Source organism: Pangasianodon hypophthalmus, chromosome 23 (assembly GCF_027358585.1).
Source record: "Pangasianodon hypophthalmus isolate fPanHyp1 chromosome 23, fPanHyp1.pri, whole genome shotgun sequence".
NCBI classification, from domain to species: Eukaryota; Metazoa; Chordata; class Actinopteri; order Siluriformes; family Pangasiidae; genus Pangasianodon; species Pangasianodon hypophthalmus.
In genome coordinates this window covers 702,500-725,554 of record NC_069732.1, presented here as the reverse complement: position 1 = coordinate 725,554, position 23,055 = coordinate 702,500, and the positions used below count along the sequence as shown (strand labels likewise).

At 40.0% G+C, this 23,055-nt stretch overlaps 3 protein-coding genes across 3 annotated transcripts; all 3 read right to left on the bottom strand.

Moving 5' to 3' along the window:
* Window positions 1-433: 433 nt before the first annotated feature.
* Window positions 434-3,086, bottom strand: LOC113528992 (keratin, type I cytoskeletal 13). The gene is made up of 8 exons (XM_026917896.3): window positions 2,524-3,086; window positions 2,316-2,398; window positions 2,050-2,206; window positions 1,686-1,847; window positions 1,241-1,366; window positions 1,029-1,103; window positions 743-891; window positions 434-630 (listed from the first exon to the last, which is right to left on the bottom strand). The coding sequence occupies exons 1-8, from the start codon at window positions 3,037-3,039 to the stop codon at window positions 516-518; spliced, it is 1,383 nt and encodes a 460-aa protein (XP_026773697.3). The 5' UTR covers window positions 3,040-3,086; the 3' UTR covers window positions 434-515.
* A 5,351-nt stretch (window positions 3,087-8,437) lies between these two features.
* LOC113529047 (keratin, type I cytoskeletal 13) lies at window positions 8,438-11,650 on the bottom strand. The gene is made up of 7 exons (XM_034298507.2): window positions 11,198-11,650; window positions 10,343-10,425; window positions 9,908-10,064; window positions 9,543-9,704; window positions 9,325-9,450; window positions 8,750-8,973; window positions 8,438-8,650 (listed from the first exon to the last, which is right to left on the bottom strand). Exons 1-7 carry the CDS (start codon window positions 11,591-11,593, stop codon window positions 8,533-8,535), a joined length of 1,266 nt encoding a protein of 421 aa, XP_034154398.1. The 5' UTR covers window positions 11,594-11,650; the 3' UTR covers window positions 8,438-8,532.
* A 3,748-nt stretch (window positions 11,651-15,398) lies between these two features.
* LOC113528991 (keratin, type I cytoskeletal 13) lies at window positions 15,399-19,179 on the bottom strand. Its single transcript, XM_026917895.3, is given in 8 exon segments — window positions 15,399-15,608; window positions 15,708-15,931; window positions 16,261-16,386; window positions 16,479-16,640; window positions 16,849-17,005; window positions 17,282-17,364; window positions 18,530-19,119; window positions 19,122-19,179. Coding segments are annotated over 8 exon segments (1,500 nt in total). The 5' UTR covers window positions 19,165-19,179; the 3' UTR covers window positions 15,399-15,493.
* Between the last annotated feature and the right edge of the window lie 3,876 nt (window positions 19,180-23,055).

Genomic DNA, 23,055 nt, shown 5'->3' with positions numbered 1-23,055 from the left:
ATGTTTGAGTTTAGTATTTGGGGTTTAATGTTTAAAAATATTGTGGCTTGGTTAAATTGACATTCAGCTCCAGCTCAGATATTAATATGACCTTCTCCTAATCTACTTCATATTACTGAAACCTGTCTGAAGCTCCTCATCACACACCGTTCACTTTTGCTCTACCATTCGAGAGTCTTCAGTGCAACAGCTTTTTATTTCCCCATATAGAAATATGTGTATTTTATATAGAAATATATTTTATTTTTACTTTTTGCAAAATTCCTGAGCTCATACTGAGTTACCACATTCATATGTATAATATATTACATTTTCATTTGGGCATTAAACATTTCTGAACAGTTAAAATTCCAAATGGTTAAAGTATAAGTTAAAGTGTGTGTGTGTGTGTGTGTGTGTGTGAGACAGTAAACACAAAGTTTTGCACAAAATATCATGATTAAAAATGTTTTATTTTTGAACTGAAATGCTTGGTGAATTATACTCCAATAAACACAATTCCAGTTCATCTTTCATTACTTAGTAAGAGATGTAGAGGAGGTAGAGACGACTTTCCCATCAACCACCTCTTCCACCACGGTGATGATTGCTGTTTTGTTGGTGGAGGTCTTGGTGGAGGAAATCGAGGCGCTGGTAAAACAAAAGAGGGTATTTTGTGGTTAGCAATCCCAGGACTGCCATTCTACTTCTCTTGAAAGCTGTTTTGGATAAATGAGTCCACCAAATAAATGAATTCATTTACCTGCCACTGGCCTCAGCATCCAGCAGCCTCCTGTACTCAGTGATCTCCAGCTCCAGTCGGGTCTTGATGTCCAGCAGCATCTGATACTCCTGAGACTGACGCTCCAGATCAGCACGAAGCTGCACCAGCTGATCCTCCAGACTCGTCACCTAGTTTGGGAAAAAATAAATAACAAAGAAAACAAGATACAGTAAAGAATCCCAACTGTCAACTTTCACTTTTTATTTGGCAAAAGCAAAAACTTTGCATTTTTCAAAGATATAGTTTGGTAAGACTCGAACATTACCTGCACTTGGTATCCTGATAACTGCATGGCATAACGGGCTTGAGTCTCAGACAGTGTTCCCTCAAGGGAGCCTTTCTGTAGTGGGATAACCAGGGTGGAAATTTGCCTTATTAGCACAAATGCATTTCCAGAACATACAGTCGACAATCGTGCAAAATTCCTAGAAGTTCTGATGATGTGAATGTCAAAGTGTCCAAAGTTTTTAGTCTCACCATGGCCATCAGAGACTGGAGCTCAATTTCCAAAGACTGCAAAGTGCTCTTAACGGTGTTCACTTCTGTTTTGGAGACGGCCAGAGTCTCAGTGCTGGCAGCAACTTCCTGTTTCAGGGTCTCAGACTGCCAGTGCAAAAATAGCAATGAGTTAGAATAAGCCAAGTTTTTGTGAATATACTCAAAAGAGGACTAAGAATTAGTAAGTCCTAGATTAGTAGCTGCTGTAATGCCATAGCTAAGCTTCCACAATAGGAGCCTGAAGTCACAGAGTTAGGCCTCAGAGTCAGCAGCTCGGCTCTGTGCTCGGATTGGATTCACTTTGTATTAAAAAATGGCATTTGCTACACGCTGAGCTCCTTATGCTGCAGAACTGCAGAAGCTATTAAAATGAAAAGCTAGTGGCAGTCTTGCTTTGATCATTTATGCTATAGTAAGAACGCACCTTTGTCTGGAACCAGCCCTCAAGCTCTCTCTGGCTCTTGGCAGCAACGGCTTCATAGTGCTCGCGGATTTCTTCCATGACCTTGGTGAGGTCTTGCTGTGGTGCAGCGTCAACCTCAACGTGAATCTGTCCGCTCATCTGGCCGCGTGCAGCTAGCAGCTCCTGGAGAAACATAAGAGGAGCATGAGATATTTGGACCTCGACAAATCCATTAGAACCTGAATACATTTGCAAACATTTTCATTTCATTTCGTCAAGAAGTGATTTTACCAAATCTATAAAACTTGACTTAACCTACTTCAGCACATCTGCGTGACATATTTAAGTATGTTTATCATTTTGTTTGCTTGTACAGATTCATCACCTCCTCATGGTTCCTCTTGAGGAAGCTCAGCTCATCATTCAGGGCATCAATCTGCAGGGTGAGATCTTTCTTGGTCAGGTTCAGATCATCCAGCAACCTCCTCAGTCCAGCAATATCAGCCTCAACAGACTGACGCATGGCCAACTCATTCTCATACCTGTGTAGAGAGATTATGTGTTAATTCTTACCTATGAGTGCCTTCCAATATCTCCTTTTGCCCTTAGACATCTAGAGTAAGGACTTTCTACATCATAATAAGATCTTACTTCATCTTGAAGTCATCTGCAGCCAAGCTGGCATTGTCAATGCTAAGGTGGACAGTACCATTCAACTGAATGGCATCCAGAATCTGAAAACATCAATCCAAATACATAATATAACTTTGAATGCAGTGAAGAATGCATAAGGATCGCTTGCACACTTAACTTCATCAAAGCATGATTTTTGCTTAAAGGTGACCTGTGAATGATCTACCTTGGCTTGGAGCTCACTGATGGTAGCCAAGGAGCCAGAGTGGTCGCGTGCAGTAGGTGAGGTCTTGCTGTCTAGGAACTGGCGGATCTTGAGCTCGAGATCTGCATTGGCCTTCTCCAGTGAGCGCACCTTGTCCAGGTAGGAGGCCAGACGGTCGTTGAGGTTCTGCATGGTGAACTTTTCATTGCCGATGATGCTACTGTCCGCTTCCCCAGCACCACCTCCGTACCATGCACCACCTCCAAATCCTGCGCCACCTCCAAATCCTGCACCAAAACCTGCACCAGAGCTGAAGCCTCCACCAGCACTGCCTCCAGATGCACCAAAGGACAAGGACCGAGAGGCTTGGGAGATGCGAACCCCAGACCCTCCTGCTCCACCATAGACACTTCCAGCCCTCATTGCACTGACTCGGCTTCCTCCTCCACCACCAATAGACATACGCGAGGATCCCATGGATCCTCCGACCATGGATCCAGATGCAAAGCTAGTGTGGGCAGAGAAGGTGCTGGCCATGTTGATGGAGGCTTTTTCGGTCTTACTCTGGAGAGTGAGTGAGATTGAGAAGTTCAGCAGACATTTATAGTCTGGCTGAATCTTCCCTCTACAGATTCCAGTAGATTCACATAATTGCACGTTATGTAACATTTATCATCATGGGGTCTTTTTTTGATGGTTTCATGCCTTAAAGGTAGATTTTAGAGATTATGTGAACTTTGTATGATTGACAGCCGCTCTCCCAGGAGCAGATGTGGTACCAAGTGTCATTCCCACAGGGGGTTTTTTGCTTCAGGTTTGAATTCCTCAAGAACAGTTTTCAGCATGAAGAGATACGTCTTGTAGCAGGTTCATTTGTTGGTCAGATTGCTGCATATTTTTCAACAAGAGACCTCTTTAACTTCAAGTTTATAGTGTAGCAGAGAAAAAAGACTACAGAATGCAAATATGTTTAGAAGTTTTCACACAGCCGACTGAGGTCCCATATTTTACCGAGCATTTTTCATCTAGATAGAAATGCAAACACATTATACATGTAGTTTACACACTCTATGGATCTCATCGGAGCACTTTTGCTCGGAGCACTCAACACATATTCATTTGCACAAACTGTTGTGTTTATTTTCTGTCAATTCTGAATTTTTGTACAAGAGAGCTGCTGTTATGATTAAACAATGTCCACAAATGATTGATCTCTTAGTTGAACGTTTAATCTGAAAAAATAAATCAGAGTGTGTGTCTGTGACTGTGTGTTTGTACCTGACACACACACAAACAAAACTGTGTACTCAACTGTAAAGTCCTCATATCTCTGACAAGTACATGATTTAAATGCAGCACTAAATTAAGGACAATACTACATGCTGAAACTGAAACCTGTATTATTATTTCTGTCCTTGTTGTTGGTTTTTAATAAAGACAAGGAACTCTTATTTGTGCTGAAAACCAGAGCCACTTTACTTGTGATTTCAGCAACGGCATTAACAACGTGACCACACCCAGACAACCACAAGGTATAAAAACCTTCAGAGAAAAAAAGCAAAGAAAGCATATGTATAGAGCACCTCCTAGTGGCCATTTTACAGACCACAACGAAAACTTAAATAAGGTATTGCTTCACTTCAGCTTCGTATACAAGATTAATGCGTAACAGCTTGAATCCTGAATGACAAATGCTCTCCTCTCCTTGGGCTTTTAAAAAACAATTTTATTCAATGGACTCTTTAGCACAAAGTACAAACCTCTTGGCACCAGAAAATGGGAACTCTGCTTTTCCACATCTAACATCGATCAAGTAGATCCAAGCTAGATCATTTCTGGTTCCTGCTTAACATCAACTGCAACTAACAATACTCACAGCTGTCACACTGATGGAACTAGAACTTCAACTAGAACTTCCACTGCTTGCCACTTCTTGTCTCTGAACATGCGGTGGAGAAACAGCCTATTCATTATGGTGAATATGTTTTTTCTAGTCAGGGATTTTCTTCTTTGCCTGGTTTCCATAAACATTCTTTTCTGGAATAAAAAACAATAAGTAATAAACATTGTAAAATGGCGCTTGTCATGTCACTGAGAAACTGCAAAGTGTAAACTCTATAATAATAATAATAATAATAATAATAAATGTGTTTCATTTATATAGTGCCTTTCTCACACCCAAGGTCACTTTACAATTACAAACAAACAAATAAACAACTAAACACAGAAAAAAACTAAACACAGACTCAAAAAGCTGCCAGCCAAGATCTAATTTCAGTGGCGTAGCTGCTCATAGTCCCACCGAAGGCCTACGCAGTGCCACTGGGCATCACCGCTCGAGCAGTCCCGAGTCCACTCAGAATCATCATACACACTCTCCGCCATCAGCGAGAGCAACAGGCACACTGTAGTCTATAGCGAGTGGGAGGACAAACATCACACATGGCGTATGAAGGCCTGGGAAAACCCACGGATCACGATTGGGTCTGGTGCTCAGTCATAACCGAACCAGCGGACAAACAGAACAACAAAACAGAAAACAAACACACAAATGTCAATGCAACAGAACTCAGAAACAAATGAAAGAAAGGAGAAGAGGCAGCCAAAACATGCACAGCGTACTCTCAACCAGAAACTGAAATTACGTACGAGATGGCTATGGGTTCATTAAATCCTCTGTCCTGAAGATGTCGGAAAACTTAAAGTTACAGCTTTACCTCCGACTGTTACAAGGCACTGACACCGGAGTCTCCTTCCATAAATGTCAAATAAACAATAAACATCTCCTTACAGAAAACTTTACCATATCAAGCATTACGCAAGATTTTAATCCATTTAAGTCCCTGTGAATGAGCTGTTACTATAAATATAATACAAATATAAACAATACAATAATACAATAAAGTATTAGAATGAGCACATTAAGATTTGCAGCTGCACTACTGTTTGTTATAGAAAATTAATCAACACCTACTGACCAATCACAATCCAACAGCAGAGTGGGTGTAAAAAGTTATAAAGAAGGCAACGTCAGCATATTTTAACTTTTTTAACAAGCAAACCTGAATAATTATGATTCGTTGCTTTTATCTGTAACATTTTAAATAAAAATGGAGCTATATTTGCGGTATGAAAGAGTATTTGCACATGCACTTGTACATGATAAAATAGCAACTCAGTGTAAATAAAGTATATAATTATCTTTGGTTTATGTGGAAATGTTGAAACACAGAGCACAGAGTCTCTCTTTGAACAAGCCACGCCTACTCCAGGTGCACAAACAGTTCCAAAAAAGCCATGAAAAGTCATGTGACCACACCATCCATATATCTCCTTTCAGTAAATCAGCCTTTTTGTCCTGTCACCCATTTATGCTCAGTGCCTTTAGGAATGTATTCCGCTCCAGGAGCTAACAATTTGAGAAAAGAAGCTGCACTAGTCGTTCACCTGCACTTTAGCCTCGGGTTCAGGGTGTGCCTGCTAATAGCACTAACATCTGTCGATGATGTGCTAGCGTGACACAACTACACTGTTTTACTTCAGTCTTGGATTCAGCTACCTTAGTGTCTCACAAGTCAGTACTTGCTACCTAAATTTGTTTGTATATTCCAGTTTACTTATCAGAAAAACCGGTCCACAGAAGATGCTGTCAACAGTGCAATTCACACAGCTCTCTCACAGCAAGGACAGATTCAAATTCACAGATAATTCTACAGTCATTGGACTGATCTCTGAGGGTGATGAGACAGTGTATGCTGTATGGTGACGACATAGATGAAACTGAGGTGGAGAGGGTGAACACCTTCAATTCAATTCAATTTTATTTGTAAAGCATTTTTAACAATGGTCCTTGTCACAAAGGAGCTTTACAGAAATATATAAATTCCAGACAAAAATGTACAAATTTATCCCTAATGAGGAAGCCAGAGGTGATGGTGGTGAGGAAAAACTCCCTGAGATGATATGAGGAAGAAACCTTGAGAGGAACCAGACTCAAAAGGGAACCATCCTCATCTGGGTAACACGGATAGTGCGATTATAAATCATTCCCTTCTATTACTGTGTACTATATGGACAAAATATAAACAAATATGTTTTCAGCCGAGACTTAAACACTGAGACTGTGTCTGAGCCCCGAACACTAAGTGGAAGGCTGTTCCATAACTGTGGGGCTTTGTAAGAGAAAGCTCTACCCCCAGCTGTAGCCCGCATTATTCGAGGTACCAACAAATAGCCTGCACCTTTTGATCTGAGTAGGCGTGACGGATCATAAAAGATCAAAAGTTCGCTCAGGTAAATGAGGCGCAAGACCATTTAGTGCTTTATAGGTCAATAGTAGTATTTTATAATCAATACGAAATTTGATTGGGAGCCAATGCAGTGTGGATAAGATAGGGGTGATGTGCTCATATCTTCTGGTTCTAGTAAGGACTCTTGCTGCTGCATTCTGGACTAACTGGAGCTTGTTTATGCTCCTACTGGAACATCCAGACAGTAAGGCATTACAATAATCCAACCTAGAGGTAACAAAAGCATGAACTAATTTTTCTGCATCGTGTAGTGACAATATATTTCTTATTTTAGCAATATTTCTGAGATGAAAGAAGATTTATTCCCTTTTAGGATAAATGCTAAAAACATATTAGCATCAAGCTTAACTATCTAGCTAATTTACAAGATTTAATTAACTAGTTAATTCGACTAGCAAAATTACAAATCTTTACTAGCTAGCAAATTCAACAAACTAATTATCAAACTGAAGCAGTTAGGTAGTTTATTAAGCTAATTTACAAAACTTAACTAGCTAGCCAATTTAACTAGATAAATTACAAAACTTAGCTAGTTGCTAATTTAACAAGTTAAATTAAAAGATTAAAACTGAAGTAGCTAATCAAATTAACAAACTTAAATTTACATAATTTCAATTTAACTTAACAAAACTTAACATACTCAAGAATTTTCCACTCCTAGTCATTTACATAGTCAGTTTATTATCACGTATTTAGCATGCTAACAGCGCTAAGATTTACCAGTTTGGATGGTAGCATGACAAAAACCTGTTTTTGTTTAATAGCTGTTCTGTTTTCCATCTGAAGTCTGACAGATGGATGTGTTCTATATCTGTATTTAGCATTATTTACAGAGCCTGCTAAGTCAGTGTTAGGCATCTAAGGCAATAATCATATTGCTAGCAAACTTGCTAACCACTAACTTGAGGCTGCCATTTAGTCTACATTACTAAGAGGTTAATTTGTTTATATATGATTAATTATATATGATTAATTTTCTAGCTGACGTACAGTATTTGCATACTCAGTTTATTTATCTAGGATTTAGCCTTGGGCTCAGGGTGTGACTTTTTTCAATGCTAACATGAGTGCTAACATGATGTAAACAATGACACAGCTATTTATAGTGAGTGAGTGATTAAAACACTGAGTGAGAAAATAAATGTATCGTGTTCAGAAATTAAATGAAAGAATTAAAAAGATTGTTTAGGTTTTCAAAAGGTGAACTGAAATATTCTGCTAAAAATACATTAGGAAACTCCATCATATTTTTTCCATCATATAATAGGAATTGTCATAACGGTTTTTTTTGCATCATATAATGGTTTCCGTCAGGAATTTTCTGGTAATAATATTTAACTAATGCTTTAATAATGATGAAATAATCTAATTAAAGATTATGGTTTAAGTTTCAGACTCTTTGTCTATTTTCATTTTCTAGTACACCCAACTCTAAACTAAACCCTCACACATGATATAAATAAAAATGAAATATACATATTGTTAAAATTGTCAGTGAATTTTTAGCTAATTATTGACATGTAGCTAATTACTGGTTTGTAGCTACCTACTGATGTGTAACTAATTATTATGGAGCTAACTCTCAGTCATTTGATGGAATCCAAACTCAACACCAGACACATGAATTGCTTTGACTCGACTTTATTTAACTTTGTGAGCATCGAGGAAACATGTCACAGTGCTTGAAGTCATCTCATTGCTGCGTGGAGACTCAGGATGTTTAATTGGTGATGGTTTTGCTCTCAGAAGTACTGGAGGAGCTGACCACTTTACCATCCACCACCTCCTCTGTGACGATGACCACCTTCCGAGTGGAAGTGCTAGAGGTGGTTGTGGTGCTAGAAGAGGAAATAAAGACAGAGAGTGAGCAGAAATGTGAGGAGAGAAAACATCTAAATATTCCCCAGATCTACTCCAATTTTCTCTGAAATGTTCACCTGGTGGTTGCTTCTCCATCCAGCAGTCTCCTGTACTCAGCGATCTCCAGCTCCAGTCTGGACTTGATGTCCAGCAGCATCTGATACTCCTGAGCCTGACGCTCCAGATCAGCACGAAGCTGCGCCAGCTGCTCCTCCAGACTCGTCACTTGAACCTGATAGCCGGTGAGCATTTGTGCATAGCGGGTCTGTGTCTCAGCCAGAGTGTGTTCGAGAGACGCTTTCTAAAGAGACAAAGAAGATGAAGCATGTTTAAGTAAATAAGGTTCATGAGGGTTAGCAAGAACTCGTATGGTGAGGATTAGTGAAAATCTTCACTGAGGATTAGCAAGAGATCATAATGAGGATTAGTTCAAAGCCATATTTATATTACACAAAAATTCAGCATGCTTAGTGACAATTCTTATCATGGTTAGCACAAAACTTTGTCCTGAATATTAGAAAAAAAATTTTTATTATATCGATTAGCATTGTGAGGATTAACAAGAAATTACTGTGAGGGTTATTAAAATTTTGTATCATGACATTGCGTTATAAAGATTAGTGTCTGAATGCTTGCACTAAGAAGCTCTCACCATGCTAAGCTGTGACTGAAGCTCGATTTCCAGACTCTGAAGTGTGCGCTTAACCTCTGTAATTTCAGATCTGGAGGTCTGGAGTGTTTCTGTGCTGATGGCGACCTCTTTGCTTAGCGCTTCACTCTGTGGAGACAAAAATCGCAAAAACAATTAAAAATCTCAGAGTGACACACTTCTGAGCACTGAGAGTTAAACGTGTTCCAGTTCAGACTCACCTTGGTCTGGAACCAGGCCTCAATGTCTTTGCGGCTCATAGCGGCCACAGCTTCATAATGCTCGCGGATTCCAGCCAAGATGGCCATCAGGTCTTGCTGTGGTGCAGCGTCCACCTCCACGTTCACTTGTCCACCCATCTGAGAGCGTAACAACAGGAGCTCCTACGGGAACATGTCCAAGACATGAGTTACTGATAGTAACACAGTGAAATGATGGAATTCCTTAGTGATTAAGTCTTTTGGGTTTGTGTTAAATATCAGAATATTGCAATATACTGAGTAACTGGTAATTATGATGTTTTGCACATATCTTTGTGTCTGGGATTAATGAAGATTTTTGAAGATGTTTGAAAATCACGCCTTACTTCCTCATGGTTCTTCTTCAGGTACATCAGCTCCTCATTCAGACCCTCGATCTGCAGCTGCAGATCTGATTTGGCCAATGTGAGGTCATCCAGAACCTTCCTCAGCCCAGTGATGTCGGCCTCAACTGACTGCTTTATGGCTAACTCATTCTCGTACCTGAAACAATCATCAAAAACTTATCAGTTAAACACCTGTGGTTCCTCTCAAAATGAAAGGTAATTCTGAAGGAAAAATAAACCTTGGTGATATAAATTTTACTGTAAATTCAAATTTATTAGTTCTAGGAGAATCCATATAAACATAAAGAAGTTTCCAGTTTTTCTGCAATACTAAACTGAAACACTAGGGGCCAAAGAACACTCTGATCCCTATTCTATACAGTGAAGAATTATTCACACTACATCTCTTTATAAATAATCATTTTGAACACTAACTTTACTTTGAAGTCATCAGCAGAAAGTTTGGCATTATCGATGTTGAGGTACAGTCCTCCATTCACAGCAATGGCACCCTGAATCTGCAAAATAAGCATAAATATAATAAACATCAGTTATATCCTTCAATCTTTCATCCATCCATCCATTTTCCATACTGCTTATTCTACTCAGGGTTGCTGGGGAGCCTGGAGCCTATCCCAGGGGACTTGGGGCACAAGGCAGGGGACACCCTGGATGGGGTGCCAACCCATCTCAGGGCACAATTGCACACATACTCACACACTATAGACAATTTGGAAATGCCAATCAGCCTACAACGATTGTCTTTGGACTGGGGGAAGAAACCAGAGTACCGGAAGGAAACTCCCAAGAACAGGGAGAACATGCAAAGTCTGCGCAAAATCTCAAGGTACAAAATGACTATGACCCCTGTAGTGAGAGGGTCTAGGGTGAAAGAGATGGGCATGGCTCCTGTAGGGAAGAGAGGCTAAGATTATTCATTATAATAATTACATCATCATTCATTTTAAATACAACTCCACAATTCTGACTCAGTGACCTTCATCAAGGGCTTTTAGTAATCTCTATGACAGAAGCAGTGGAAGGGGATAGTGAAGAAGAAGAGATTGACTGACCTAACCCCTGTGCCCAACATCTCTTGTACATACTGCAGTGCATTGTAGGATTCCATGAGTGCACCATTTACTCTCTACTGTGACATGACTTTAAAGACTGAGACTTTAAATAGTGCACAAGGAAACAAGTTAAAGCTCTACCATAGTAAGGCAGTGTATAGTGAATTAGGGCCCTACGTTATTAAACTAGTGAACAGTGAGTGAGTTAGAGCCCTACCTTGGCCTGAAGGTCACTGATGGTGACAAAGTAGGTGGAGTAGTCCCGGGCCTGGGGTGAAGCCTTGCTGTCGAGGAACTGACGGATCTTGAGCTCCAGCTCAGCATTGGCCTTCTCCAGTGAGCGCACTTTCTCCAGGTAGGAGGCCAGACGCTCATTCAGGTTCTGCATTGTCAGCTTCTCATTGGCAGAGACATCAATGGCATTAGCAAGATTTAGGCCACCTCCGACAGTTGAACTGGTGGTGGAGATGCGCACTCCAGACCCTCCAGCTCCTCCATACATGCTGCCGGCTGCTCGGGAGCTGCTGAGGTGCAGGGCTGAGCCACTTCTCAGAGAACCGGTGCCAGCTGCTGAGGAGGAGATGAAGCTGCGGCTAGAGAATGTGGTTGCCATTATGAGGAAGATGAAGTACAGTTCTGCTCAGGCTGGAGAAGAATGAGTGGTGAGAGGAGAGAACTGCCAACTTTTAAGCATAGCAGGAAGGGTTGGGGTTTGATGGGGGGAAATTTACAGAACATTCTTCACCTCAGGGTGAAAACACCTCAGACTGGACCAACCTGTCCAAGATGGTGAGGGACCAGAAAAGCCACCAGTGGAATTTAATCCTGGCCTCTAAATTTCTGTAATAAACTGCACTCAGGAGAAGGTTTAGGATCCATATGCAAGAAACCTTATTGACACAATTCAAATAAGGCACAGGCAACAACAGAACCAAATCTAGACTCATTCAAGGCTAAAAGAGCCTAGAGAACTGGCAAGACTTTGCAATAAACTACTAAAAACATTGAATTTATATACGCTATGAAATGAGGAAGTAAACAAGAAATTGGGGTCACTCACCACAGGATAGTACGACCTCTGCTGGCAGGAAGGGGCTCTGAGCTAATGTTAGAATGACAATATTAATTTGCATTGTGTACACCTATCATATTGTGAATACTGCACAAAAAATACAGCTAAAAAACCTAATGCCCATTGTGGTGATTCTTTTACATGTGGCCAATAAAAACAATGCCCCAGGCGGTGAAACTGGTTAAATCACGAATACCAAATGTGTTTCGCATTCTAGAAAACATTCCTATTGCGAAAGTTAACATACTTTGAGTTACTTTAACGTGTAAGACATTATTTTGTAAATTATTTACACATTCATATTGCAAATGCAGGTTCTTTCACTCCTTTAATGCATGTCAAATCATCTGTCATAGCATCAGGCCATGACATTAATCTGCCTTTGATCATTACCTTATCATCACATAAAACACAAAATCATTCTGCAAAAATCATGATTAACCTGATTAACCTCTATTATGTATCACTGAGTTGTGTTGAAATTGGGTTTAACTGAATTCTACATGCACAGTAATCCATTAAAATGATCTATGCACAAATACCTTCATCCTGTATCCAGTGAAAGGACTCAGTAGTCTGTATAATACCAAAGAAAAGCTGACCACAGTTCCCTCAGGGTTTTTCAACAGATATTCTTTATGAGCTGTATATGTAAAGTACATGAAGGAATTTTGAAAAACACCCTACTTGATGGAATTGGATCTGCTATTAAAGGCTCACAACATGAAGAACAGATTTGACAGATCAGATTTGGAGAACTGCCTCTGCTTTCTGCATGCTTTCTAAAGTTGTCAGTAAATGATGCAGTAACTAAACTAAATGTACATATTGTTTTTATAGACTTTTTCCAGGGCTTTTTTTTTGTCACTGTAGATCATCGTCTTCTTTCATCCACATTAGCCTTACTCTGAATATCTAACTATATACAGTAACTTGGTATAAATAAGTACAGTATTTGTGGTTAACCCCACATAACTATTTGGTGGGAACACACCAAATTGTGTGTTTGGGAAAATGTTTTAGATCTACCTAAATGGTTCTGGTTGGTGCCCCCAAGGGTGGGTTGTCTGTATCGTCTTCTTTTCTTCATTTTCATGAGTATGCTGGATAAAATGTGGAACCAATTCATTATTTCATTTTTATTTGTATAGCGCTTTTAACAATGGACATTGTCACAAAGCAGCTTTACAGAAATAAGTGGATTCACAAAAAATATATTGTAAATATGTGAATTGATCCCTAATGAGCGAGCCAGAGGTGACGGCAGATGAGATAATTATGCAGATGACCTGACTATGTTTGTGGTGTTAAAGCGAACTCTTCCTGGTCAAATACAATTCTCAGACACAGTCTCTGTTTAAGTCTCGGCTGAAAACATATTTGTTTAGTCAAGCCTTTAGTGAATAGTTTTCTTAGGTACAGGAGCAGGTCTGGAGGGTTCACAGGCATAGAGTGTTGTGGTGAACTGGGATGTTTGGATGCTGTCACCCCCCCACTCTCACACGTTCACTCAGGTTTGTCGACAGTGGAGTGGCTGGCTGCCTTATGTCCCAGGACTCCCTCATGTCTGTGTTAGCTTCTGGCTTTCCCTTTCAGTTATGCTGTCATAGCTAGTTTTACCGGAGTCCCTGCTTGCTCTCTGCATGCAAAGTACATCGTCCTTAACCATTAGAGGACAAAAGCTTACCTAACAATCTCTCCCTCTCTCTCTCTCTCTCTCTCTCCCTCACTCTCTGTCGAGCTACACATGCTACTCCTGAGATGCCAGTGATCCTGACCCCTTCTGCTCCTCCTCGCTGCCTGACCCATCCTGATGCCCTGCTTCTGGTTGGAGTTCTCATCGGTTGAGTTGCTCGCTGCTGCTGGGGCCCCATATGGACGGCCTGAAGACTGTTTGGATTGCTGGGGATGGTGCCACCTGGGGGCTGTGGAGATGGTTTGGGGTTCTCATATGGGGAACTGTACTGTACTGTACTGTACTGTAATGGCTTGGGACTGCGATTGCTGTAGTGGCTTTGGGGCTGCAGTTGCCACGAGCAGCTTCGTACTCAGGACTCCATCAGTGGACAGTGGATAGATTTTAACCAACCGGACTTCTTGCAAAAACTGTGAATTTACTGATTACACAATAGCACTATTTGTCCATATAGTACACAATAATAGAAGGGAATGATTTATAATCGCACTATCCGTTGCACCCAGATGAGGATGGTTCCCTTTTGAGTCTGGTTCCTCTCAAGGTTTCTTCCTCATATCATCTCAGGGAGTTTTTCCTCACCACCATCACCTCTGGCTCGCTCATTAGGGATAAATTCACATATTTACAGTATATTTTTGTGAATCCATTTATTTCTGTAAAGCTGCTTTGTGACAATGTCCATTGTTAAAAGCGCTATACAAATAAAATTGAATTGAATTGAAATACAAGCTTGATGCAATTGTTCAAATGCTCTTAAAACAAAAGAACTTTAAAAAACCTCAAAATATACCTGATCCCCTACTGTTCTCCTGCAATGTGTGGAGTGAGTGGAATCTTTTAAACTTCTTGGTGTCCAGTTCATCTCAGATCTAACATGGTATAACTACATAATGTACATTATCAAGTTCAACCCTTACTTAAGAGTTGCTGAGCATATAGACTTGCTCCTTCATATTTACTTCACCCTCATTTAGCCTGTTCTGGAGTATGCTTGTCAAAGAACTTGAATCTTCTCAAAGGTGTTGTAGACTAATTGAGAAAACACACACTATCCTTCCCTTTTTAGAGGTGAGAAGAAGGAAAGCCACAAAAATTAATTTGACAGGATTCTACAGGTCAAAATCCATCTTTTCCATGTACATTTACCTCCTTAATTGAACTGTCAATACTCCCTATGAAAGAAGACAATTCGTACATCCTTTTAGTCACATCAAAAGACATCAGTTGTCCTTATTGTCAACTAAAAATTATATCAATTAATTTGTCTTGATATTTTACAATTAGTTTTTTTTGTTACTACACTAATGTAAGAGAAATTTGTTTGAATTGTACAAATTGCATTCTGTGGTCTGATATTTATTAGACTAGTTTGGGCTAGGTGACTAATTCATGCACTTGTATGCCACAGCTGTTTTAACAAAGCTCTTTATTAGTACCTAGAATGAAGACTACAACATGGGGCAGAGCTTTTTCCTACAAACCTGTGAAACAGCCTTTAAGGACTCAGACACAGTCTCAATCTTTTGGTCTAGATTGAAAACATATTTGTTTGGTGAAGCTTTTTGTTAATAACTCTTCTCTTAGGTAAAAGCCCAGATCTGTGGGGTTCATAGAGAGTTTTGGTAAAATGAACAACAGACACATGAATTGTTTTGACTTGACTTTATTTTACTTTGTGAGCATTGAGAGAGCATGTCATGGGGATGGAAGTCATCTCATTGCTGCGTGGAGACTCAACATGCTTACTTGGTGATGGTTTTGCTCTGAGAAGTGGAGGAGCTGATCACTTTACCATCCACCACCTCCTCTGTGACAATCACAACCTTCCGAGTGGCGGTGCTAGAGGTGGTTGTGGTGCTAGAAGAGGAAATAAAGACAGAGAGTGAGCAGAAATGTGAGGAGAGAAAACATCTAAATATTCCCCAGATCTACTCCAATTTTCTCTGAAATGTTCACCTTTTGGTTGCTTCTCCATCCAGCAGTCTCCTGTACTCAGCGATCTCCATCTCCAGTCTGGTCTTGATGTCCAGCAGCATCTGATATTCCTGAGCTTGGCGAGCAAGATCAGCACGAAGCTGCACCAGCTGCTCCTCCAGACTCGTCACTTGAAACTGATAGCCGGTGAGCGTTTGTGCATAGCGGGTCTTTGTCTCAGCCAGAGTGTGTTCGAGAGACGCTTTCTAAAGAGACAAAGAAGATGAAGCATGTTTAAGGAAGGGAGTTTCATGAAGGTTAGCAAGAAATTATATGGAGAGAATTAACAAAAGTCATCACAGGATTAGCAAGAGGTCATAATGAGGATTAGCTGAAAGTCACAATAATATTACACACAAGTTCATTCTTATCGTGATTAGCAAAAAACATATTAATAATAGTGAGAACTTGTATCATATGGATTAGCATTGTCAGGATTAGTGAGGATTATTAAGAAAGGTCTATATGATGAAAATTATTGATGATTATTCTATTCTATTCTAGTTTTTTAATGTTTGTGCTAAGAAGCTCTCACCATGCTAAGCTGTGACTGAAGCTCGATTTCCAGACTCTGAAGTGTGCGCTTAACCTCTGTAATTTCAGATCTGGACGTCTGGAGCGTTTCTGTGCTGATGGCGACCTCTTTGCTTAGCGCTTCACTCTGTGGAGACAAAAATCGCAAAAACAATTAAAAATCTCAGAGTGACACACTTCTGAGCACTGAGAGTTAAACATGTTCCAGTTCAGACTCACCTTGGTCTGGAACCAGGCCTCAATGTCTTTGCGGTTCTTAGCGGCCACAGATTCGTAATGCTCGCGGATTCCAGCCAAGATGGCTGTCAGGTCTTGCTGTGGTCTGGCATCCACCTCCACATTCACTTGTCCACCCATCTGAGAGCGTAACAACAGGAGCTCCTACAATAACACAGCCGAGACGTTAGCTACTGATATCATTGTATCCACAAAGACACAGTGAACTCCTCAGGGATCTTTTGGCTTGATGAGGTCTAGGTGCATTAAATCTATCACAATACACTGTAACTGATAATTGTGTGATAACTGTGACATGCTGTAATTTAAATGAAGTGGTTCTTTGTGCAGATGGTTGAGGATCATGCTTCACCTCCTCATGGTTCTTCTTCAGATAGATCAGCTCGTCCTTTAGACCCTCAATCTGCATCTCAAGATCTGATCTGGCCAACGTCAAGTCATCTAGAACCTTCCTCAGCCCGGCAATGTCTGCCTCCACTGACTGCCTCATGGTCAGCTCGTTCTCATACCTGCCACAATTCAAAAAAATATCTGTTTTACACTTGTAGTTTGTCTCAACCTAATATGGTCAAATTGAAGAAAAAAGACACGCTGGTTTAATCGTCCAAGGCTGCATTTATTTATTGTAAGAGAATTTGTAAAAACATAAAGTAGACTTGTAATTCCTATTTTTGCAAAAATACTAAACCAGAACAGGAGTTCAGCCATCACTCTGCTCTCTATTGACTACACTAAAGAATCATGCACATTACATAATTTTATAAATAAGTGTTTTGGACTCTCACTTTACTCTGAAGTCATCAGCGGCAAGTTTGGCGTTATCAATGTTGAGGTACAGTCCTCCGTTCAGAATAATGCTACCCTGAATCTACAAAATAAACACAAAGTTAAAAAACACCATATATGTAGAATTTTTCATTTCCAATAAAATATCAAAGTGTAAAAAGGTACAAAAGATAGATGTGGCCTCTATAGTGCATTGTATGAAAGAAGGGAGTGGCCTCTGTATGGGGAGTGGATCAGGTGAAAGACATGGGCGTGGCCTCTGTAGGGGGAAGGGATTGGGTGAAAGACATGGGAGTGGCCTCTGTAGGGGGAAGGGATTGGGTGAAAGACATGGGAGTGGCCTCTGTAGGGGGAAGGGATTGGGTGAAAGACATGGGAGTGGCCTCTGTAGGGGGAAGGGATCGGGTGAAAGACATGGGCGTGGCCTCTGTAGGGGGAAGGGATTGGGTGAAAGACATGGGAGTGGCCTCTGTAGGGGGAAGGGATTGGGTGAAAGACATGGGAGTGGCCTCTGTAGGGGGAAGGGATCGGGTGAAAGACATGGGCGTGGCCTCTGTAGGGGGAAGGGATTGGGTGAAAGACATGGGAGTGGCCTCTGTATGGAGGATTGAGTGAAAAGGATGAGCACAGAGACATAATAAACGTCACTCCATATCTCCGAAGAGAAATGAGGGAGGAAGTGGTGAAATTGGAACTTCCTGCTATTATACACTATTATATAGCATATATAGTCTATATATAGCTACTGTATAGCTACCACACATGCAGAGTGACAGGTTAACATGCAAAGCAACATGGAAATGTGTATAAAGGTAAAAGTGCAGAGTGACCGATAAATGTATAGATGCATTTAAAAAAATATGTGATCATATGTGTGAAATGTGTTGATTCTAAATGGTTTACAGCATATAAATGTGAATAAGTGAGAAGTAGGGTTACACTGAGGGCAGGGTTATGATAAATGATGATTGCTTATAGTAACAATTACACCTTCATTCATTTCAATTACAACTTCACCAATCTGACTCAGTAGAACTACAGTAGACTTCACCAAAGGGATCGTAAGGAAGGTGATAGTGAGTATCCTACATCCTATGCACTACATCCTTTTTACACTAACCAGTGCATTGTGGGATTCCATGGGTGCACCATATCCTCTCTATAATGACATGACTACAAAGGCTGTCTCCCTAAATAGTGCATAGTGGTTAGTAAGGAAGGGGTTAGTGAGCAAGATTAGCCCATACCTTGGCCTGCAGGTCACTGATGGTGGCAAAGTAAGCAGAGTAGTCTCGGGCCTTGGGGGAGGCCTTGCCCTCAAGGAACTGGCGGATCTTGAGCTCCAGCTCAGCGTTGGCCTTCTCCAGCGAGCGCACCTTCTCCAGGTAGGTGGCCAGACGCTCGTTCAGGTTCTGCATCGTCAGCTTCTCATTGGCCGAAACATCGATGGCGTCGGCGAGGTTGAAACCACCTCCGACATTTGACCTGACAGTGGAGATGCGCACTCCGGACCCTCCGGCTCCTCCATACACGCTGCCACTTGCCTGGCTTCCAAAGCGCAGGGATGAACCGCTCCTCAAAGAACTGCCAGAGGCTAGCAGTGAGGAGGAGGAAGAGGAGACGTAGCTGCGGTTGGAGAAAGCGGTGTTCATGATGATGATGATGTAGAACTCTTCTGCTCAAGCTGGAGAAGAACGAGTGGCAAGAGTGGAGAACTGGCTCCTTTTAAAGCCCTGAAAAAAAGAGGTGGTGGTTTGGGGGGAAAACTTTACAGAACATTCCTTGCCTCAGGGTGAAAACACCTCAAACCAGACCAACCTGTCTAGGATGAAGAAAGCCACCAGTGGAATTTGCACAGGTGACATTGCCTCTCGCTGATCATGTGGGCGAGAGAGCAAATCACAGCCAGAGTTTAACTCATTTTATGGTTATACAAGCGTGACCTTTTAATCACAAGGCATCTCCACATGCAGACGTCCAGAGGTGCGGCTAACAAAGAAATGTAATGAAGTGATTTTGCACAGGATGTCAAGAACTTTAGTGAATTTAAAAAAAAAACTGCAGCAGGAGGCTCTTATAAATTTACTGTACACTTACACACATAATAGCTCAACTCGAATAAGATAAAACACAGATAATCATCTCAGTTTAAAGCCAGCAGACGTGGTCCAGAAATCCTGCTCTTGTATTTAAGTATTTAAGTATTTATTTACTTTTAAAAAGTATCATTCATTGAAAAAGTACATACTTTTATTACTTTTAGTGTTAACAGTTTAATACTTACTAAATGTATGATATCGGAAGGAAGTATAACAAGTGTATGATTATATAACAAGCCATGATTTAGCTTAAAACATCTTAAATGCATTTAGCTGTGATTTTTTTTATTGCACTTGAGTAGATTTAAGAATGTAATTTGTTGACAAAATTATCACACTTAGTCCGTTATAACCCTCTTTAACCCTCAACTGACCTGCATGTACAGTACAAATGACACAAAGAAAAACAAGCACTTTTATTACTTATATAATAAAATAATCATTCCAATATTCCTTCTCTCTTTTTTAAAAATTTTTAAGTAAACAGACCGTTGATGAAAACTGTTACCTGTTACAATCCATTATCATGTATAAATTACATATCTCCAGGTCAAAGATCCAATGTGGTACATTACAAACAAACATTAATCTATTTTGTGAATGTCGTAGAATTCTAAAACACAATGGCTAATATTTTGTTGATATTTTTTTCACAATTTGGTCCATGAAGGGTTAAATCAATGAAACAGATCAAAATAATCCCTCTATAAATACTTATAAAATCACAAATGAGGAGTTTTCACACATTAGTTTATTGGTTTTATTCTAATCTATAAACCAGTGGTGAAACTCTGCACTAGATTTAGTGTGAAACTTAAATAAACTTTTCTCCTTTTTGTTTTTAAAGGCAGTTGATAATGTTTACTCAGGAAACTCTACGTGCTGAGCGTTATTATTTCTGTAAGCTTGTAATGACTTTGCATTGCGTAAACCTTTAGCCCTGTAAGTCATATCAGTGATTCTTTCACTTGAAGCCAATAAAAACAAGGCCTCAGGTGGTGAAACTGATTTAATGCACGGATACCGAACATATTTTACATTGTGGAAGAAATTCTTATTGCAAAAGAGAACCGTGTGTGAGTTACTTTAACCTGTAAGACATTTTTTTTATGAATTATTCATTTAATGGATGGAGAATAAAGCTAATTAATTGGATTTCCTGCAAGGTTTATCATTGGGTGGTCAAATTGCATGTAAATCATCAGCACATTAAAGTGATCCACGCACAAGTCACTTTATCCTCAAATACAAATATCACGTATAAATGCACAGAAGCATGTTAGAACTATGATGCATTTTATTATAAATTTATTCAGGCACTAATAAAACCAGCTGCAGTGAAACTGATCTGCGTTTGCATGGAAATGCATCATCAGGGCCTCAAAAGCGTGTTTTAGGAACAATTTGATAATTATTTCCTTTCAACCCAAGTGTTGGTTCTCAAACATTAAAGCTCCTGAAGATCTTTTTTCTGTTCAATGTTATTTTAGCAGAAATTCTGATTTTCATTTTACTGTTAAAACTGAAAATGAGAGGTCAGGTGTTAATGATCTGTAACCTTCAGGTTTAGGACATCTGTCAGCTCTGCAGTGAGAGTGTGTGTGTGTGTGTGTGAGAGTGTGAAAGAGTGTGTGTGTGTGTGTGTGTGTGTGTGTGTGTGTGTGTGAGAGAGTGTGAGAGAGAGAGATAAAGATCAGTGACTCACCCAGTTCAACATTTCTGCAGAAATTTTCTGTTAGTGAGACGAGAACAGACTTGCCTTACATTCTGTGACCTTCACACACACACACACACACACACACACACACACATACACACACACACACACACACACAAATGCCGTAACAAAGCCTGAACAGACTTGTGCACATTTTCCTGTTATTAATGTTCTATAATAAACTGTACTCTGGTGAACTGTGCAAGCATTTAGTCATTATATTTTATTCAATTAAAGATATTATTTATGTATTTATTTCATTTTTGGCATGTATATTTCATATGTATTTTATTTATTATTATTATTATTTTAAGAACTTTCATGCAACAAAACTGTCTTTTTTTTTTACAAAAAACATTTTATATATAATCAGTACTTTAAATATATTGAAATGCATTTTTTTTTAAAATTCAAAAAAGTCTATAAACAGCCAAATACACAGTTAATAAAGTTCCTTCACTTGTTAAACTAATTTCTGGGTGAATCATTTTATCCTGTAATATTTTTCTGCACACACACACACACACACACACACACATATATATACGTCCAGAGATTTTAGATGCCTTTATGCAGAAATCATTAATTTCCTCGTAATGGTGAGTTATATTCTGACTCACGGTGTTTGTGTGCAATAACTGCATGCATGTAAATCCTGCACGTCTCATCTCATCTTTGCTTTACCTTCAGCTAATAAAGCCTCAGGCTTCGGGCGTTTCAGGGGGGTAATAAACTGGGGGGTAATAAACAGGGGGGTAATAAACAGTTTTATACATTTACAACATTTACATTATTTATATAACTTGAGCTTCAAGCTGTGAAAGTCATAAAAGAAGAGCATGAATCTGTCTTATTGTACTCTGTGTGGTTTAGAAATAAAAATAAACTCTTCTGTATGAAACTCTGCACTTTCCTGAGCTCTGAACACGTCCTGTAAAGAATCCAGACTTTCTAGTCCGAGCCTGCTGAAAGCCGCCTGCTGAGGGGCCCTGCATCGCCACTTTCACTACAAACCCCCACACTGCCGCCCCTGTGCCGCCCCACACCCCCTCAGGCCTCAAAGCCTTCAGCATTACAAAGTCTTAGCTCATCTCACTTTACACAGAAGTGTTTCCTGTAATAACACACACACACACACACACACACACACACACAAAACAGGTTTGGTGAATTCTAGCAGCAGTCCCGATTTATTACACCACAGTGCTGTTGAATTCTGCACTCTGATTGGTCAGAAGGTGTTGATTAGTTTTCTATAACAGCAGCTCTGACAGTAGCGCAGGTTTATAATAATGCACTCGTTCTGATACGTTATCGTTTCCATAGTAACAGCTCATTCACAGGGACTCGTGCAGCAGATGATCTACTCATAATAAACAGATTAAAATAATCGATGATATGATGAAGTTTTCTTAAATTAAGGAGATGTTTATGTGACATTTATGGAAGGAGTCTCCAGTGTCAGCGCTTTGTAACAGTCAGAGGTAAAGCTGTAACGTTAAGTTTTCAGACAGAGGAGTTTACGCTTCTTTGCGGTTTCTTGGTCACATGCGTAACAAGCTGCGTTTTTTTTGTCTTATTAACTACAAGAGAGAGAATAAAGAGGCTGGTGAGGGAACGAGTGTTTATAGCTGCTATAACGTAAGCGACAACAGGAACTCACTCGTTTCAGAGACCTTCTACAATAATGAACTATCTTGCTTCACAGAACATTAACGTAACAATAAATGGATAAAAAGTATGACATGTCATTCTTTAATAACTAAAAAAACTGCAGTTGTAGGTAAATTGCTGTGATATGAGAGGAATGAAATGCTGCTGTGGGTAACAGAACGAGAGCATTAATATAAACCTGCGCTACTGTCAGAGCTGCTGTTATAGAAAACTAATCAACACCTTCTGACCAATCAGAATGCAGAATGAAAGCAGGAGTCACACAGCCGCCATCTTGCAGGTA

Bases quoted from the DNA above. Each gene is read 5' to 3' on its own strand.
- LOC113528992 (XM_026917896.3), bottom strand. From the start codon at position 3,039: ATGGCCAGCACCTTCTCTGCCCACACTAGCTTTGCATCTGGATCCATG. The intron at 2,399-2,523 runs GTAGATCATTCA...TGATGTTTTCAG, and splicing joins TCAGTGAGCTCCAAGCCAAG to ATTCTGGATGCCATTCAGTT. The intron at 1,367-1,685 runs GTGCGTTCTTAC...TTGCACTGGCAG, and splicing joins AGGGCTGGTTCCAGACAAAG to TCTGAGACCCTGAAACAGGA.
- LOC113529047 (XM_034298507.2), bottom strand. From the start codon at position 11,593: ATGGCAACCACATTCTCTAGCCGCAGCTTCATCTCCTCCTCAGCAGCT. The intron at 8,974-9,324 runs GTGAGAGCTTCT...TTGTCTCTTTAG, and splicing joins TTCAGTCACAGCTTAGCATG to AAAGCGTCTCTCGAACACAC. The intron at 8,651-8,749 runs GTGAACATTTCA...TTCCTCTTCTAG, and splicing joins GATGGAGAAGCAACCACCAG to CACCACAACCACCTCTAGCA.